The following is a 21,081-nucleotide window of genomic DNA, read 5'->3' as shown; positions in this document are numbered from 1 at the left end:
TTGGTAGTGTATATATGTCCATGCCACTCTCTCACTATGTCCCAGCTTACCCTTCCACCTCCCCGTATCCTCAAGTCCATTCTCTAGTAGGTCGGCATCTTTATTCCCGTATATCTCCATATCCCCTCCCTCTTGCATCTCCCTTCCACCCTCCCTATCCCACCCCTCTAGGTGGTCACAGAGCACCGAGCTGGTCTCCCTGTGCTATGCGGCTGCTTCCCCCTAGCTATCTATTTTACGTTTGGTAGTGTATATATGTCCATGCCACTCTCTCACTTTGTCACAGCTTACCCTTCCCCCTCCCCATATCCTCAAGTCCGTTCTCTAGTAGGTCTGTTTTTTTTAACATCTCTATTGGAGTATAATTGCTTTGCAATGGTGTGTTAGTTTCTGCTTTATAACAGAGTGAATCAGTTATACATATACATATATCTCCATATATCCTCCCTCTTGCGTCTCCCTCCCACCCTCCCTATCCCACCCCTCTAGGTGGTCACAGAGCACCCAGCTGGTCTCCCTGTGCTATGCGGCTGCTTCCCCCTGGCCGTCTATTCTACATTTGGCGGTGTCTGCAGTGCAGCTGGTTAATAGGACAGCCCGAGCTGCCCTCGGCCCCCCTCACTAACCGCCCCTCTTCTCCCCTCACACACGCTGCTGCTCCTCGAAGATTGTGCTTTTCCTACAACCAGCACTGGCGTCACAAAAACAAAGCATGTGGAAGATGGTAAAAAACTGCAGGAATTTTCTTCTCTGTCTTCTTCCCTGTCAGAGAACTCCAGGAAAGCTTAGAGCTGAGTTTCCTTTGTAATGTTTCTATTGTGAAGTGCTGCACTGGAGTAATTAGAATGGGAGGTTTGGGTCACAGGTGCCAAAGGTCTGATCCTTCTCTTGTCACCGTATCTGTGTGTGTGTGTGTGTGTGTGTGTGTGCGTGTGTGTGTGTGTGTGTGTGTGTGGCACTCATGATGGAGGCCTGAGCTGCTGTGATGCAGTTGTGAATGTGCCTGGTAAGCTCTAAATTATCCTGCATACTGTAACAATTTTTAGATGGGGAAGAGTGAAATTGGTGTGCACTTCTGAAAACTCCCACTCCAAGGGTTTAGAATAATTTAAACTCTAGGATGAAGGTACTTTTCAGAGAAGATTTGCCCTAGTCTGTGCTGGGGGTCCGAGCAACTCTGGGTTTATGATCTTCTTAAATCAGGCTCCAGAGGCCCCATCAAGCAGGGCTAACTGTCCATCACTGCAGGAGTCGATTTCCCTGTGTGTAGCCGTTCGAGTCCCAGTTTATTGTCAAGAGGGTCTAGAATCTGTACTTTGGGTGGGCCCTGAGGTTTCTTAGTTAGCTCCGGGCCTCAGAAACTGTCAGCACGAAGTTCAGATTTGTTGGGTCAGACAGGGCAAAGGCAGGCTCTGAGCGAGCTCCTGTCTCAGGGCTCTCTCTTGCCTTTTGATTAGAATCCTAATTCCTATCTCGTCACCTCTTCGAAGACTTTAAGATATTTTACAAATATATTTTATCCAGCATTTTTAATTGTTCTCAATGGGAGGATTCCTTTAAATAATCTAGTATTATTCCCAGAAATTGGTATTATGAGAGTATCTACAGATTTGTAGTTTAGTGAAAATAAATTGAATTTTCTGTATAACTTTTGGCCCATAAGGAGTCAGTGTGGTCTTCGCAACTCTTAGGTCCATTTTGGTAGATCATAGTAGCTGTAAAGGAATTCTGAATTTCATAAGGCTCAGCTTTCCCCCCCATCCCCAGTCTCACTACTGGGTAGAAGATCCACGTGGTTCATCATCCAGACTGGGATACTTTTGAGAGTGGAAGGGGTGCCATTAATAATACTGCCTGGACAACAAGTGCTAAGTGGACATTTTGCAGGCACACAAGTAGTAAGGTGACCCTGCCACCGGATCAAACGAAGCAGTTTCTGATCTAATTCTCTCTCGTTTAGATATTTATTAAACCCTGGCCAGCAGGGTTACTGTAACCCTGAGGTTGTCTAGCTTTCGGTGTTTGGAGGTCCTCTCACCAATATCTTGCCTGAAAGGTTTGCTCTGCACCGATACAGACCCATCACAGAGGGAGCGATCTTTTGCCCTCAGTATGCCGGAGATGCTGGAGATCCAGCGCAGCCAGGATCGCAACCAGGGCTGTTCGGGACAAAGCCTTGGGTGGCCTCCTTAAGGACCCCAAGCTAGTGCTCAGCTTGTGGATGGAGGTGGCTGGGGCATGTCTAAGAGATTTCAGCTAATCCACAGACCTTGTATACACTTAGTTTCATGTATTCGTGTACGAATGAGCAAGCCTCAGCTATCGGAGGGCTGAGGACCTTGCAGGAGCTGCCTCTGGAGTGCGGCCTCCTTACATGCCACAGGGGCGCCGCCTGCCACCCTGAGGTGCAGGTGCCCCAAGTACTGAACCCTTCACTGGCTCACGTACCCTGTTACATTCCCTTGGTACACGTATGTCAACATCGATTACAGATACAGTAGCAAGGGACACCTAAGAAAGTGTTTGATGGCCCCGCCCATGGAAACACGTGTCACTGTCCACCTAGGAGTAGCCGCCCCAGGCTGTTAAGGCCCAGGTTCCTTCCCTCCTTTGAATGTCTGTCCTGTTTAAAGCCAGCTGGTATTGTGAGCCGAGGGCAGTGAATACTAAATTGTGTCCTTGTTGAAATTTCTATCCCGTTCAAACATGATTTATCAAAATTATGTGACTTGAAATTAAAGGCGATAATTACGTAAAACTAACTAGTATTCTGTTAGAAAAATAGTTGATAAGGTAAATGAAACCATGGTTGTTTTTATTTTTGGTCTCTAAGCCTAATGATTGCTTTTCAAACACGTTTAAAAAATTTTTTTTTTAAATGTAGTTAAAGATACTTTACAAGGACAATAACATGTTTTAGATTTAAATCAGAAATTCCAGTGACGTCTGTCTGTCTCTCACCACACATTGGAACCGCAGCGTGTTGCTCATCTTTTGCTCTTTGGTCACTGGCTTAAAGGGGCTCAGAGCTGAGAAGCCTTGTCCTGATAACTGTATAGGAAGGAATTACGTAAGGCAGCAGGTGCTTAGAAAGATAATTGCTCTTGACAAGCAGGATACACATTCTGAAACCTTTCTATCAGGATCCAAAGAGACGGCACTCAGTATTGGTTTGAATTTTACCCCCACCCCCTCCCCCGATTATTACTGATAGTTGTGTAAAATGGTCCAGAGGAAGGGGGTTAATTTCCATTTTGCAGTGAAGGGAATTGAGGCTTATAGATCAAGTTTGTCCGTGACTTCCCCTTAATAAGGGCATCTGTCCCCCTGACTCCGAGTTCATGTTAGCTTGTTTCAGAGTGAGGACCTGTGTTATCTAATAATATGCAAAAACAGAACAGGCAGGAGTACATAACACTTTTTCCTACCAATATGGAGTTTTTAAAACTTTGCACAATTTAAATTTAGCAAATTTGGTTTCTTGCTTTAAGAGTCATTTTGTACAAATTCCCTGGTTTGCTTATTGACTCTGTTCCTTAGAGAAATGAAGTTGTGGATTTTTTTTTCACATCTGTGAATTGAGTAAACGTATTTTAAAGAAAATTATTAATTAGTGGAGTTGTTTGTTCTTGATTGAACCAAACAAAATTTTTATAGAAAAAGCAATCTGGGCTAAGGTTATCAAATAACTGAAGCATATTGTGATTATTGTAAGTCTGGTGGTATGTAGAGGTGGAACTTTCTGTGCCTCTCTTTTAGGTACCAGTTGCTCAGAGAGTATGTAGGGAAATACAGGATATCCCCCTAGTGTGGTCCTTGGGGGTGCCTGCTTTCATTCAGACTCACTGTCTAAGCATATTATTTCTTCTCAGTGTCTTTGCTTCCCTGGGTTTCCCTCTACTTTCTAGTGTAGTCTAGCAACGATGAGGGCGTGAGTTCTGGGGCCAGGCTCCCTGGATTCTGTTATGGACTGAATGTTCATGCCCCAACCGGTCCCACCCCACCCCCATTCCTGCGTTGAAGTCCTAACCTCAAATGTGATGGTGTTTAGTGGGGACCTTGGGACATAATCAGGTTTAGACGAGGTCAAGAGGGCAGAACCCCCATGATGGGTTTAGCATCCTAATAAAAAGAGGAGGAGAGACCAGGACTCTGAGCCAGGAAGAAAATCTGCCCCATTTCCAGTCTCCAGAACCTTGAGACCTGAATTCCTGTTGTTTAAGCCACCCAGTCAAAGACAGATTTCGATCTCAGCCCTGCCACTGGTTAGGTAAGTAAACCTGGGCAAATTTCTTCATCTCTGTTCCTCACTTCCCTCACTAGTAAAAAGGGCTATTAAATGAGTTATTTCCTGTAAACACGTGCATGCACGTTCACACGCAAACGCACGCACACAGATAACTCACACACACATGCGTGCACATGAGCACACACACACAATCAGTATTAGTTGTCCCCCCCTTCCTGGGATCCTTAGGGGATGAAGTGTGTTTTCAGGCTTTGGGAGTGTTTGAAACTCCAGATTGGCCCCCCAGGGAGCCAGGAGGATGTGAAGGTCGTTTTCCTCCTTCGTGGTTCTGGGGGGTTCCACTACAAGCCTTGCCCAGGAGACAGCAGAGGGAGAAGAATGCAGGAGCTGTGCCCTGTGGTGGAATTCTCAAATGAGAGGTAGGAGGGGAGAAATGGGGGTTCAGGTTCAGGGGGCAAGTGACCATGGCAGATTCCATTGTTCTTAGCTTGGGTTTTCCATCAGTATTACTGAAATGCTGAGTTAGTACTGGGCTGTGTCCATTTCTCCTTTCTGAATAGAGACAAATACGAGAATTATGTGTAATAGCAGCTCTTAGAAGTTACGTGTGGCTGCATCTTTGGCTGGTGCTTTATCTGCAAGGAGAGCAGTTTGTTTGGATCTTTAAAGGCTGGGGTCTCCTGTCACTGTGTGCTTTCTTATTATCGTCTCTGTGCTTTGTGTCGCCCACATTCCACTTGCGTCGCTGGTGGGTCCTGGTGGCAGGGAAGATGGCGGAGGGAAGGAGTTAGGCTTTGGTGGTGAAATGAACCTTGGTGATGGACATGAGCAGAATCTAAGTACACGGACAGAGGCTTCTGTTTCCTGCTTTGACATACTATTTTCCTGAAAGGTGAACTAGTTTCTAGCTTTGAGTGTAAATTATAAGAACACTTAAAAAACCTGGAAATACCCTTTCTGAACTGTTGGAACTTTGTAGGATGTTTTGTGGTAACTCTTTCCTTGAGTATTCTGGTAGCCTACTCGTGGAGCAGTTTTTTACCCCACTGCCTGCCACTGAATAATGGTTTTCTTATGAAATTTCTACCAAATAAGTTGCAGATTACAGACTCCAGGTTTCTTTTTTAATAGAATTTCTAATTTCTTTCCTGAAGATGCAGGCTTTTTCACTTGCCTATTAATTACAATAATGTCAACTGAAGAAAAATGCACAGCCTACAAGTTGCAAGTTAAGTTTTATTTGGGGACCTTACTGAGAACTAGGGCCTGGGAAACAGCCTCTCAGATACTCTGAGGAACTGTCCGAAGAGGTAAGGCAGGCACCGGGGCATATAGGAGTTTTTGCTGGAAAAACAAAACAAAACAAAACACATGTAGTCAAACATGAAAATATTACTGCTAATCACAAAAAACAGACATCTCAAGTTAATGATTATAGTGTTTTTCTGTGTATGGGAGGATGCCAGAGTCTGGGCTTAAGGGAATCATTCCTTTGATGTGCGCCTCAGCTGTCTGGGCCAGTGTCCTATTTTTCTCCACCTCAGTCCCCTGAGGTGCCCTGCTGGGGGCAGCTGCAGTGGCTTATGGCCACATTCATTGTTGACTGGCCAGCAACATTTTCTGTCCACAATAAGAAAGGCTATTCATAATCCTTTGTTTATTTTTGTAATATTCTCAGAAATTGGGTTCAGTGTGGCCAGTGTTGTTTTTTCCCAGTAGGTTTTCTAGTGCCTGGTTTCTTTATGAAACTCAAGTTTACAACGTTCACTTGGAAATTGCTTCAGGCTTCTATTTTTTTTTTTTAACATTTAAGTGTTTTCTTCATGGTGTATGGAGTTTTAAGATCCATTTAGTATAGTTATCAAGACATTAAAAATGTAGTCAATGCTGTTGGGTGGCTTAGTGAACAGTTTTCATTGAAATGAAGTCACTAAGGGTCAGAAATTTGAGAAGAAAGTGGGCTCCACCCAGTGGGTTCCATGACTTTGTCATCGGTGTGACCTTGTCATTGATATGGCCTCGTTGGGGAGAAAAGTGCATGTGAGATACAGACACTTTTATTGAAACCTACTTTCAGAAATTTAATGTCAGAACATGTTTTTAATTGAATTATTTTTAAAAGATGCAAATGATCTCCTTTATTTGCTTATTGGCAATAGAATTTTTATTTTCTCTTTAGTGGTTGCTTTAGTGTTTATAGCAGTTGTCTTTTTTTCTGATAAACTTTGTTTTTTTAAGTTTTTATTGAAATATAGTTGATTTACAATGTTGTGTTAGTTTCAGCTGTACAGCAAAGTGATTCAGTTATACATACATATACATTTTTAGGTTCTTTTCCATTATAGGTTATTATAAGGTACTGAGTATAGTTCCCTGTGCTGTACAGTAGGACCTTGTTGTTTATTTTATATGCAGTGGTGTATAAATGCTAATCCCAAACTCCTAATTTATCCCTCCCCCCCTTCCCCTTTGGTAACCATAAGTTTGTTTTCTATGTCTGTGAGTCAGTTTCTGTTTTGTAAGTAGGTTCATTTGTACCATTTGTTCAGATTCCACATATAAATGATATCATATGGTATTTGTCTTTCTCTGATTTACTTCACTTAGTATGATCATCTCCAGGTTCATCCATGTTGCTGAGAATATGTTTTAATTTAAAATATAGATTCATTACTTAGAGTTTCTTATAAAAAGAAAGACCTCATCATTTTAAGTCACATGTAGATTATTGAATCAAGGTAAAATGATTTATAAGCCTTTCATTACAGGCCCAGCAAAAACCCTTAGGTTGCACTTAGCTTATATTTTATGACGTTGTTCCACAACTGTACTTCTGAATTACACTTTTGTGGGAAGGAGAAACACAGTACCTGGGGCTTTTCTGAAGCAATGAGTTTGGGTGTGGGTCTTTCTTTCCTTCACTGCACGTACTGTCTGAATTACTATCAAGTCTTGTTTGTGTTTGTTTTTGCTCACCCTCTGCCCCCAGATGTAAGCTCTGTGCGGCCTGCAGTCCCCTCTGCAGCTCCCTCAGGCACCCCCCTGTAACCCGAGTCTCTTCTTTACAATCATGGGTGCTGGTTGAAGGCACTGCTGGCCCAGGGCCGCGGGGGCCCAGCTGTGAGCGCATAATGAATCACAGCAGCTTTGTGATGGAGAGGTTCCATACACTAGTCTTTTTGTTGTTGTTGTTGTTTTTGCGAAAATATATCTTTTGCATAATCCATGAGATGGGTGGGGATTTGGACTGTTATTTGGGGGCAAGGGAAAGCCCCTTGGATAACTGGAGTCATGTTTGTATTTTAAACCTGAATTCTATAAAGTCGTTTGTGTCTTGACATGTGCTATTTTAGCCCAAAGAGGTCGGTCTGCAGATGCTGTCCGGTCTTTATCCTCTGAGGTGAGTGAGGGTTTGAGAGTGCTGGGGTGAGCGGGGCAGGAGGACTGGCCCTTCAGCCATTTATCAGATGGCTCATGACCCTGGGCTCACGGGGACCTGGGATTGCATTCCTAGAACCATCGGGTAATGGGGCGTGTGGCTTCTTAAGGGAAAAGTTTAGTGTGAAAACCGTATTCCAGGTTCCCCGTGTGAACTTTGTCTTTCATTCTGTGCCATAAAGGGATCCTGGATGCGTTTTCTGTGTAGTATCCTGCCCTGTGAGGACAGTGCACTTCCTCTCCCCTCCCCTCAGCTGGAAAGAGGTGCGATAGTCTCTGGAAATTTAGTAACAGGAATTTGTTTCTTCTTGAACAGTGAGGATTGTGATTGCAGCTGAGACTGAATTCTTAAGTGTTTAACAAAGTATTTTAGCCACCAGCACTCATTTCCCTATACAGACACGTTCAGATGGACTCTGTCCCCGTGAAAGGAAGAAACAAACAAAAATGCATATAAACACTACGAAATGTAAAATAGCTAGCTAGTGGGAAGCAGAAGAATCTTTATGTGGGTTGTGAAATTCAAAGTCTGATTGCTTTTATTCCCGTCCTACCCCTAGTCTCTTCATGACATTTTTTTTTCTTAGTGATTGCTTTTAATGGTTGAATTTTTCATGGAATTATTTATGTACAGAAGCAGGTAAGCAAAGGACTTCAGTAAATTTTTGTGATGGTTGGAAGAGGTCACTCGTCAATGAGGCAGTAGGTGTGGATGTGGAGAAAGTTTCTAAATTTTAGTGTTGTATTGAGAAGCAACTTTTTATTTATTAAAATCACATCAGAGAAATCCTAATGTTGGAAACTCCTCCCATGATTATGTTATTTTACTGACCGCTCATTCCTCTGAACAATGAAACATCAAACTAACCCTTACACACAAATTTATACATTGACAGAGAAAACAGAAAACCTTCATTAATTGAACAAATGAGCAAATGTGATTTAACACACACATGAACCAGCCCCTCACATTTTGCACATATTAATTACATGTTGAGTTAAGTAAACCCAAAATTATTCCAAGTGGATCATGATAAATATCATGTATGTTCCTTAGATTTTTTGTACATTTAAATATTTTGGAAAAGTAGTCCTGAGGCCCAAGTTGTTAGTCCAAACCATCTGTAATACAATGAAAGGAACGACCGTAACATGTCAAATTCTGGTGTGTAAGCTCTAATCTTCTCAGTCATGGGTTACAAGTTCACAACTGAGTTTTTTTAATCCATTAATAGTTTATTATGTGGGATTAGGAAATAAGTTTGTATTATGACATTGCTTGGCGTTTTTGTTGTGACTTAATAGTCAATATTCATAAATATTTCATGTGCCTTGGAAAGAAAGTGTATACTCTTTTATTAGAATACAAAGTTCGGTATGTAACTATAAGATAACACTCTTTTCTGTTTATATATTCTAAATCCTTAGTTGTATTTTTCTTCTTGATCTGTTTTGACCAGAGTGGTTTATTAAAGTTACCCATTGTTAGTGTGTCTGTCTGTCTGTCTCTCCTTGTCAATATTTTGTAGTTTCTTTCTTATGAAGGCTGCACCTGTGTTTTGGGAGACATAAATTCATATCTATTATAATTTCATTGGGAATTGTAGTTGTTAGCATTAAAAATATATTTTTTCATTGTTTTGTTGTTCACATAATGTTCCTGGCCTGAATCTTAAGTTGTCAAATATCAAGATCATAACCCTTGCCTTTTTGATTTGCATGTGCTGGGCATAATTTCACTTCTCTTCATTTTTTAGCCTTTCTGAATTATTTAGTTATAAATATACATATATTTATTCTTTGATGCATTTTTAATTTTCAGTGACTAAACTTCCCCTACCTTAACCTGTGTGCCAATATATAATTGCTCATATATAATATGGTAAGGAAGGTATTTAACTGTATGTTTTGTTCTCTACTTATGGAGCAATATGTGTGCTTACATTCCAAGTAAAATTTTGCACTGTTGCTCTTTTAGAGCGTGTGCTAGAAAACAGTGGCAAAAGTGATCCCAGAGTTAGGGTCCTAATCAAGGGAGACTCACTGAGCTCTATTTTATGAGTATAAATGTTTACCTAAGCTGGAAGGTGAAGTCCATTTTGGGCAGTAAAGGACTATGGGTAATAAAGGATGTTTTGCAGTGCTGGTTTATGGAAAACATTCAACAGACAGTGGCTGTTTTACACAAAGTGCCATGCATTGTTTGAAACTATTTGGTCATTTATACACTATGCTTAACATAAACACTATCTGGGATGTTCCAGTCTTTTCTTCTTCCTCCTTTATCCCACACCCTAGATTTTGTCACCTGCCAAAGTCAAGTAAATCTTTTTTTTTTTTTTTTTAAGTAAGTCTACTTTTTTCTTTTTTCTTTTTATTTTTTTTGGCCACACCATGTGGCATGTGGCATGTGGGATCTTAGTTCCCCAACCAGGGATCAAACCCACGTTCTCTTCAGGAGAAGTGCGGAGTCTTAACCACGGGACCGCCAGGGAAGTCCCTAAGTAAATCTTATCTAAATAGTTGAGATAAGCCCTGAGTCGTACCAGTGTGGTCCAGTCAACGCATCTCTCCAAAAACGGAAATGAAATACAGTATCGCTAGATTAAAAGGTCTACAGTGGCAGTCATGTTTGCATTTAAAGATTTTATTCCAGAAGCATAGTCTTGATATTCATCTTCCTCCCCTGCCCATAAAAGCAGGTGCCGTACTGACTTAGGCAAAAACACTTGCTGACAGTTTAACTTATGCAGCTCTTCTCAGTGAGGCCCACTGACTTAGTCACTTAGGTTGTTAACCTTGTAGAAGCAGGTGTGCTTGAGATGCACCAGTGGTGGATTGGGTGTCAGATTAATTTTTCCAATAGGAAAGCCTTTCTCTACGTAGCCTAAGTACAAAATCTATAGAATTCTGGCACTTTATTTTCTGCCACCTGGTTAAGCTGCCTGAATAGAGAGGATAGTATAAATAGTATAAATGAATACGATTCCTAATTTACAGGATGTTATAAAACTACAATTTTCTTCCCTTCCAGGTCGTACAGCATTTTAAGTGCTTGGTAATAAAGTGTAAACTGTTCAAGGACAAGAAGCATGTCTGTCAGGGCTGAGAGGAGTGTCTGGTCCAGACTTAGGCCTCTGAGAATATTTGTTCAATGAACCGAAGAAAATGTTTTCAAGAAGAGACTCTGTTTTCCTCATAGATGAATACAAATGTTTTGTACTCTTTAGGTAATCCAGAATTGCTTCAAGGATTATTCAAGAGCTTGTGTGTTTCCCAAACCCTAACCCAATGTGTCTTCTGGCTAGTTTCATGCTGAAGGCTGTACCTGTGCACCGTGACCAGGAGCTCAGGCGTGTTTGGTGCTGGGATGTGTAAGGAACGCTTCCTGTCATCTTATTGTTGTCAGACCCAAGTCCATGTGCCAAACAAACCAAACAAACCGAAACATTGGAGTTTGAGCAGAGAAAGTTTCGTTACAAGGTCAAGCAAGGAGAATGCGTGGCTCGTGATCAAAAATCTCTGATGGTTTTGGAGGAAGAGTTTCTATAGGCAAAATCTGGCGGGTGGGGGGGGCTGCCGGGTGTGTGTTCCTCCTCTGATTGGTTGGTGGGGAGATAACCGGGTGGGGCCCCAGTCCCTGTAGAAGAGCTCAGAGTTCCGTGTGTGTCAGATTGTTAAGTACATCCCTTGAGGAGGAACTGGGACCCTGCCCCGTCGCTGCGCCAGCTGCACTCCTGTTTCCCGACTGCCTTTCCTTTGTTCTCTCACGTTTATGAGTAACTCAGGGAAGGTCTCGTAGGCTGAAGCCTTTCTCCTACAATCAAGAAACGGGGGACGCGGAAAGGCTTTTGTACCCGGGAGGGAGGGCCCCGCAGGGTCCTGCTCGGTTTCATTTTCAAGTGTGAAATATTCCGATGAAGACGGTCCCAAGTGCCTTCCTCTCTCTGAGAAATGTTAGTTTTAATAAATGGTTGGATTTGTTCAGTTAAGCCAAGCAAAGACAGCAACATTTTAAAAGTTGCTTGACTGCCTCTTTAGGAAAGATTTGGACAGTTTTTACTCCTGGGTGAGCAGATTCTCAGGCAGGGGTCAGCGCATTGTGTTTCCGTATAAAGGGACGCTGTCTGTGACCCTTGGCTCCACTGCCATCATGTGGTACAGCGGCATGCCCGCAGCCGTCGTTTCTGTGTTTTACTGAGTTTCAAGTAAAAATTTAGAGATAACAGTTCTAGGCCTTTCTACCATACTGGTGTTTTTTTCTTTCTTTTTTCTTTTTATATCCCCTGGCAGAACAGTTAAAGACAGTACTAGAAACTCCTGAATGAGTAAACACTGAGCATTTCCATCCCCCAAAGATTGCAGATGTGAAGCGGAAGAGGAGACCTCTCCCCCCAGAAACAGCGTTCTCTTACCCTGTAGGACTCAGTGCCAGATTCCCTCATCATCACATGCGCCATTATGCTTGTGGTACTGTGTGGGCGGCACTGCTACCCGTGCTCGTATTTGCCTTTTGCTTTCTTGGGTGTTGCTGCCTCTGTGGATTTATGGAACTGGTAATGCAAATACGTGGCTTCTAGTGAGTCTTTCTTAAGCTTGGCTGTTATGTCTTCTCTCCGGAGATTCAGTAATAACTTCTGGTTTTTGCGCTGTAATCTTTTCAGTTTTCTACTATATGTGGAACACACTGGCGTAAGCTGATAATACCTAAGACACATGCTTGCTATCACACTCTTCAGAATCTCCTTGGAGGGACAGAGCACATACTCACATACAAAAGAGGGAATATTTGGAATGCATCAGGTGACTTGTATTAAAGGGTAGAATCAAGAGGCTGGGAAGGTCAGGATGAGCTATGGAAGTTAGGGAGTGTTTCAGAGATTACTTAGGCTGGAGCTTTAAAACACTGTTTTCTTAGAGATAGCAGTTTGTCTACTTTATCTACTCTTTTCAGCTTCTCCTCAATTCTAGGTGATCATGGGAAACTACTCTAGCCAGAGAGACATAAGGAGACATCTGCTAAGAATAGGCATTGCCCATGCCTTCTTGTTGCTTCCTTTCTTCCTTCTTCATTTTGCCTGGAATGTGAGAGTGCTCGATGGAGCCATGGCTGCCATTTTTCCACTTGAGGAAAAGACCATTAAAAAAATGTTGGCCCTAACCTGTTTGTAGACCCTGAATCAGTACCAACCTATCTCGGTTTTCTTTGTCATTATTTACTCAGACATCCTTTTTACAGCTGAAAACAATTTTTAACCAGTACAGGTATATTTAACACTTTTGCCATATGGTCAAGTGACTAGTTGTCAAGAATTGATTCATCTTTTAAATATCTCATCACTACATTAAACAAATGGCTGAAATCACTCTCTATATTAGCCTAAAATGAGCCAAACTTTTAAGCTGGTGGGGGGCAGGAGAAGAGGGGAAGGACTAAGTTATAAACAAACATGAATGAATGATATTTCCCCTCATCTAGTCCCTGGGTCTTTCATTTCTCACGTGTGAAGCCAATTAAGGGAAAATTATGTGGTAAAGTAGTAGCAGTGTTGCTTTCCATTGAGATTTCCTGTGGATGGTTAAAAAATGACATTTCATGGATTAGGACTTTTTGAGGAATGGCTTCGGACCATGTGACATTTATAAAAATATTCTTTGGCACGTGACATTGCATGAGATAAAATATGAGAAACCTCAGTATATTTACAAGTAACATTTCATGTAGGGAGAACTTGTGGAAATAATACTATGTTTTAAAATAATAAAGTCAGAGGTTAATCGTATCTTTTATGAGTTTTGACTTGAGCATGAATGATTTTATTGTGTTTCTTTTCCTTGTTCTGAAAATGAAACCTTGTGTTAAGTGGATGACTAGCATTTCCTCCGTAGTTTCCTGTCAATCTCTCGGTGTATCTCCCAAGGAATATAGAAATACTGGATTATTAGCTAATGAATTCCAAAGTTAGAGAACTTTGGATTCATTCTAAGAGTCTCCTTAAGAGCTAGACTCTGCACAAATGTAATCTACAAATGGTAATTCCATGCATGAAGATGATATCTTTATTTTAGTTTTATGTATTTTCTTACATTATTTTTAGCCATATTACCTCTAGTGAAAATCATTTGTTAATCCCTTTTAATTAGCTTTTGAAATTTACTCATAGTTGGGCTATGGTTTACTACTTTGAAACATTAAACAGTTTGTGGTATGTTTGCCTTATATGGTCTAAAGAGTAAAAAGTATTTGATTGCAAATCTTAATTCTTAGATTTAAACCTGAGACCTAATTGTTTTGGAGATTGAGATAGTGGAATATTATTAGGCTAGAAGTATTATATTCTAGTTGATATGATATTTTTTGGTGAATCTGGACTCACTTCCCATCTCCAGATGGAAATGCTAAATTATCTTGGTGAGATTTCTTATCCATCCTGTGTTTCAGTATTGAATTTGGCTTTCTTAATTCTTTCTTGGGATTTTGCCAGAGCCAACTAGAAAATGTGTCATGTACTTTAAGCTTTGAGGAAAAAAGCATTGTGAAATGCCATAATTATCAAAGTAAGTCTAACCACTTTTTGATTATCCACTCTGTGATTTTTCTCCCAGAAATCTGTAATCCCACAACAGCTTCAGTGACTACTTGGCACATATTTGATCAGAGCAAATTCACCTCATTTCCGGCTAATTTGTGCACAGCTAACGCAAAATGCTTTTGGTTAACCTACACCTAAATTAAGTAATAAAACACACCAATTCCAAAATTCAATACGTTTACCAGGCCAAAAAATGCATTTAAGAACACATTTCCAGTTTTTGGTTATCCATTCCACTTCTTCCTTGTATAAGCAGGGCAGTTTGTGTATTAAAGATGGATTTTTAAGGATGTATCTGTGCCAATCTCAATACCATAATCAAAGAATTATCCTTTGATTATAACAATTTAAAAAGTTGCAACAGGAAATGCACCTGCTGTTTCCATATTAGTCTCCCACTTTAGTGATTAGATTTAACCTTTGTCAAACGTCTTTACATAAATTGGCAGATATGTGCATTTATTGGTGTAAAACCAGGATGTGGCGAGTGATTTGCCTATTTTTCTGGTATTAAGCAGATTTTTCAAATTCATTCAGTGACTCATGAAAGAGACAGACTCACAGTTTCTCTGTGACCATTGGGACCTCTTCCTGGGATTTTGTATTTGTGGAGCACGTGAAAACTTTGACACTTGACACCTGACCCATTGAAATGCCAGCTCGGCCTTGGGGGGGGCCGATAGGAGGCTGCCGTGAAGGCAGAGCCCCCATCCTCTGCCTGCCGGGTATGAACTCGACTCTGTGGACGGTCACTATTGTTTGAGGTGGTTGGAGCTTTTCACAGCTGCCTTATGGCAATTTATATTCTTTCTTTTGTCTTTTTTGTGCAGCTGTGGTGAACTTGGACAATTCTGTGGTTGACCTGGAGACCCTTCAAGCTCTCTATGAGAATGTGAGTAACAGGGAAATTTTATGTGTGAGAATGTAACAACATATACGTCCAGGCTCGTTGCTTCCATGTCCTCTGAGGAAATTTGTCACGGGGGCACTGAATTTACATAACTATGGGTTTGTAAAAATAATTTCTAGGAAAATATTGAATAAATGTGTGGTCTCATAGTTTTAAAAATTGTGATTCAAACCATGTTGTACATGAGGTCTTTCAGATTCCCTCTTTTGAAATATAATCAATACTTAGGCGGAGGCTAATTTGAGAGTATAGTGTGACGTGCTGATGCATTTAATCTTCACATGGAAACTATTGGTAGCTGCTATTATTACCCATTTTACAGATGAGGAAACTTGGCATGGAGAGTCCACACGACCTGCCCAAGGTCACACAGGCCGTGTTGGTGCTGAGCCTGCGATTTAATTCATTCTGACTCTGTTTCTCTATCTGCCGGAGTTTCATTCACTGAGTGGCAGGACATCGTGTCTTTCTTCTAGTAGCACTTTCTCTTAAGAAGTTGGCAGGGAACAGGAATGAGGAGAATGACCAGGACATGGTGCTCTCAGAAGTGCAGTCCGGGTAGGGCTGCATGAAATGGCTGTAGCTGGGGCACCGCGTTAAATGACATTGATTCACGTAGTGAGAAAGAGATTCTCTTTTCAGCGTGCTGGATTGTATCTGGGAGAAAGTCTCCGTGTGCCCCTATTTTTTTTTTGGATTTGGTACTTTTAAAGCGTGCGTCCATGTGGTGTCCCTTTGAGGCCGGGATTTCTCCTGGCGTGTCACCCAGTCCGTGGGTGATGTTGCGCTGCCGCCTGGTCCCCATCGTGGGTGCAGGCACGTGACTCAGTCATGAGGTGGAGAGGGAGGGCGTGAGTGTTTTGTTACCTGGTGCTCAGTACATGACGGAAACTGGAAAAAATGGAACCATTTGGAGGTACAGAGAGCTTTTGTTTCCCTCGAGTGTTTCCTGCCAGCCCTCTCTCAACCAAGAACCAGGTGGAAGAAAGGAGGAAACACCAGGGAGAGTAATGCCTTCAACAGGTCTTAACGGTGTGACGTCGATGTGCATGTCAATGTGTATCTCGTGCACACATTCCATACACTATGTACATGCGTTTATGTAGATACACAAGATACATGTCTGTGTATTATATGTAGACACATGAACGTTTTATTTTAAACTGGTATATCCATGTGCAGAAACATATACAGAAAAAATAGAGAACATTGAGGACAACTGTATTTACGAGGGGAGTTTATTTTGCAGTGATTTAGAGTATTTTATTTGGGAGTTTTTAGCCTTTCAAAGTAAATTACTTTCACAAAATATAAATTTCTGACTCTGGACAAACCAGAAAGCTACCCAGAATTTCTTACTGTCATACCCCGTGAAAGGAGAGCCAGTACCATATGGCACTGGTTACACTTGTGGTTTTCTTTATATTGTTGATGTCTTTAAATTTGATGGTTCCGACTTCCACTGTGTCGGGAAAACAATCACTTTTTGGTGGGAGTGGTTCACAGTGATACTAGTTTCGGTACGAATGGGCTGGATTGTTTTGATCACCTTCTTCAGTAGAGGAACTTAAAGCACCCATTACAAATAATAGATAATTGTATATGCCTTGTATACAGACAGAACTCATGCTAATTCCTGAGTAACATCCATTAAACTACAGGTCCAAAGAAGGCAGAACTATTTCTTTTGTCCACGACAACGTCCCCAGCACTTAGATTTAGGTAGTATTGGGCACTTAGGAAGTATTCAGTAAACATTAAATGAATATATATTTGAAGTGATGAGTGGGATCTGCTGGTAGGCTTGGTTCTAAGGCCTCTTTGGACTTTCTGTTATATGGTTTTCAAATACTTTTTGCCTCTTCAGACTGATTGATAGCATCATGAGTAAGGATCCATATTGAACATGTTTGTTCTATTTTTACTTCTTTGTGATAACAGGACTACACGTGCAAAGTAATGAGTGATTCTTTTTAGGAGGGTGTGGTAGCTTACTGTAACCTGCTCTACACAAAAAGTGGTGAGAAGCGGAATGGTTGAAACTTTGAAAAGGGTAAATGAGAGTTTAAAATTTTTACGTGTTTTTAGAATTCTGGGTCCTTAAGGATAGACTCCCAGGGACCTATTGGCATATAAGGGTCTTCAGTTTTCTAGAGATGAAGACTGAGACATATCTGTTACTTTCTGACTGACAGACAACAGTGGTGGATGAAGGCTTCTCCAGTTAGGTGATGAATGTGCTTCTAGCAAACCAAGGCACTTCCCCTAAATTAAGAAAATTGAGATACATATTCTCTAGTAGTGAAAAATGCATTTGTTCAAATCCCTTCATTCCAGTTGTTTAAGTTCCTAAAAGAGCCATGATCATTTAAAAATCAGGGTATATGATTTTTAGAATAGTAATAATTTAATGTTTATTATACACCAAGCACTGATCTAAGTGCCTTATATTTAATCCTCCAAGTGCCTTACCCCCGACTTAGGAGGAAGAAGAACTATTGTTAGAAAAGAGGGAACTGACCCAGAGAGGTTGTCAGCTCAGTGCTGGGGGTGACCCTGGTCCCCTCCTGATGACTGTGCTCTGAGGCACAGAAGTTCCTGACTCTCAGGAAGAACTGGACAGGACCTTCCAGGAGGAGCAAGGACACACTGTGTGATGGAGGGAACTTGGGTGAAAAGTCAGAGGAACATGGCCCAGGTTCCAGCACCACAAGCTCATGGACACCTCCAGTGACTTACTGATGCTTCTTCAGCTTCAATTTCTTCATTTTTAAATAGGGTTTCTAATAATCCATAAGGAGAACATCAACTTTTTGTCACCATCAAATGGATGTAAAAAGAATTTTCTAGGCCATTCAACACTATTATGATTTTTTAAAAATAATAATAAATGCGGGCATAGAACTTAAAATATATAAGATTGTCAAAGAGCAAATAACTGTCTCTAACGCTGGTAGGATTGAAAGTAACAAAGGTTGTGTACCATGTAAATTAAATTAAAACTGGACCTTCCCCTCAAGGGTCTGAAGATTTTGCCGAACGAAGCAGAGTAAATACCCATGTGTTTATAGGCAACATGAATTAACAGGGGATACATTTTTAAAACTTTTGTTAAATTTAGAATGATACCACTTTATTTACAATCATCATTTTAAAATTTGAATTTTTTTCTTTTGAAGCAGTCTCAGACGTACAATAAAGTTGCAGGTACACTATGAAGAACAATTCTTCTTCTGTGTCATTTGCAAATAAATTGTCAACATTATGCTTGATAGTCCCTCAGTACTTTAGTGTGTATTTCCTACAATGTAGCACACACTTAAACACAATGCAACCAGCACCATCATGAAATTGACATTGATATACTGCTGTCATCTAAGCCTCAGATCCCAGTGCTTTGCTGGTTGTTCCAATAATGTCCTTTGTAGGCAGGACATCCTTGGAGTCTTGTTGTGCTTTATATCTTCTTTTCTTTGGGCACTTGCCTCTTTTTGATTTATATTATTGTTATGTGTGCATATGTCTTATCTTTCAACTTAACTATAAATTCCTTATCAGTAGGATTTTCATATTCCATGTTTAGCATTATGGCTTATATATACTATTCAAAATTATTACTAATTAATTAAAGAATGACCTGAGAATTGTACTATTTTTGCTCTTGGTGTGGTTTTATCAATGAAAGAGATTAAAATGGTGACTATCGCTATTTCAAATGCTGTACTTTTTAGAAAGATCACTGTAAAAAGTAATGTTGCTTTTTTTTTTTTTAAGGTGAAAGCAGGTTTATTTAGACAGATACATATTCCAAAGACAGAATGTGGTCTGTCTCAGAAAGTGAGAGTGGCCTCACATACACCTTTAAATACAGTACAGTAGTCCATATATATATATATCAATTACATCGTTTGCTAATCATGTAGTTAAAAGTCTCTATCGTTACTGATTTTTTTTTAAGCAGTGGGGTAGGTTTGTTAAAGTCTCATATTACAAATACGGAATCTTCAAGTCTACATTTAGTTTAATTTGGCTCTACATATTGTGAAGTTTGACTACTTGACAAATAGAGATTTAGGATTCGTATCTTCCTGTTGGATTGACAGCTTAATCATGATGATGCATTTTGTCTTCATCTCTAATGTTTATAGCCTTAAAGTGTCTGAGTAGTATACCTATATCATCTTTCATTTTATACAAACGTTTGTTTTTATAGTATAACATTTCTTCCCTTATATGTTTTATTTGGGTTTAATCATTTTTGTTTCCTATTTAAAACATTACCATATATTAGCTTGTGTCTTATCCGTTTAACTTTTAAAGATTGTTCCCTTAGAGATTAAAATCATTCCTGATTTATCACAGTTTTACACAAATAATTCTTAACCACTTCGTTAATAATACCAGAATATTTCACTTTTAGCCCTACGTATTTCTTTCACCTTTGACTTTTATTGTCATACTGCTTGATTCTACATCTATTTCAAATCCCCCACCAATTTTTTAAAACATCTTTATTGGAGAATAATTGCTTTAAAGTGATGTGTTAGTTTCTGCTTTATAACAAAGTGAATCAGCTATACATATATTTATATCCCCATTTCCCCTCCCTCTTGCGTCTCCCTCCCACCCTCCCTATCCCACCCCTCTAGGTGGTCACAAAGCACCGAGCTGATCTCCCTGTGCTTTGCGGCTGCTTCCCACTAGCTAGCTATTTTATATTTGGCAGTATTTATAAGTCCATGCCACTCTCTCACTTTGTCCCAGCTTACCCTTCCCCCTCCCCGTATCCTCAAATGCATTCTCTATGACTGCATCTTTATTCCTGCCCTGCTTTTAGGTTCTTCAGAACCATTCATTTTTTTTTTCTTTTTAGATTCCATATATATGTGTTAGCATACGGTATTTGTTTTTCTCTTTCTGATTTACCTCACTCTGTATGACAGACTCCAGGTCCATCCACCTCACTACAAATAACTCAATTTTATTTCTTTTTATGGCTGAGTAATATTCCATTGTATATATGTGCCACATCTTGTTCATCCATTCATCTGTCAATGGGAACTTAGGTTGCTTCCATATCCTGGCTATTGTAAATAGAGCTGCAATGAAAATTGGGGTACATGACTCTTTTGGAACTATGGTTTTCTCAGGGTATATGCCCAGTAGTGGGATTGCTGGGTCGTATGGTAGTTCTATTTTAAGTTTTTTAAGGAACCTCCAATATGGTTCTTCATAGTGGCTGTATCAATTTATATTCCCACCAACAGTGCAAGAGGGTTCCCTTTTCTCCACATCCTCTCCAGCATTTATTGTTTGTAGATTTTTTGATGATGGCCATTCTGACTGGTGTGAGGTGATACCTCATTGTAGTTTTGATGTGCATTTCTCTAATGATTAGTGATGTTCAGCTTTCTTTCATGTGTTTGTTAGCAATCTGTATATCTTCTTTAGAGGAATATCTGTTTAGGTCTTCTGCCCATTTTTGGATTGGGTTATTTGTTTTTTTGATATTGAGCTGCATGAGTTGCTTGTAAATTTTGGAGTTTAATCCTATGTCAGTTGCTTCGTTTGTAAATATTTTCTCCCATTCTGAGGGTTGTCTTTGCGTCTTCTTTATGGTTTCCTTTGCTGTGCAAAGGCTTTTAAGTTTCATTAGGTCCCATTTGTTTATTCATGTTTTTATTTCCATTTCTCTAGGAGGTGAGTCAAAAAGGATCTTGCTGTGATTTATGTCATAGAGTGTTCTGCCTGTTTTCCTCTAAGAGTTTTATAGTGTCTGGCCTTACATTTAGGTCTTTAACCCATTTTGAGTTCATTTTTGTGTATGGTGTTAGGGAGTGTTCTAATTTCATTCTTTTACATGTAGCTGTCCAGTTTTCCCAGCACCATAT

At 40.3% G+C, this 21,081-nt stretch overlaps 1 protein-coding gene across 1 annotated transcript in view; it reads left to right on the top strand.

The window, feature by feature from the left end:
- Positions 1–21,081, top strand: part of FMN2 (formin 2) — a 315,875-nt gene that overhangs the window by 167,995 nt on the left and 126,799 nt on the right. The window contains exon 13 of the mRNA XM_024131954.2: positions 15,111–15,172. Coding sequence (XP_023987722.1) covers positions 15,111–15,172 — 62 coding nt within the window. The remainder of the gene's footprint in view (positions 1–15,110; positions 15,173–21,081) is intronic.

The sequence above is a fragment of the Physeter macrocephalus genome, chromosome 20 (assembly GCF_002837175.3).
Source record: "Physeter macrocephalus isolate SW-GA chromosome 20, ASM283717v5, whole genome shotgun sequence".
Taxonomy (NCBI): Eukaryota; Metazoa; Chordata; class Mammalia; order Artiodactyla; family Physeteridae; genus Physeter; species Physeter macrocephalus.
Note: the sequence above shows the minus strand (reverse complement) of the source record. Positions and strands in the feature narration are given on the sequence as shown.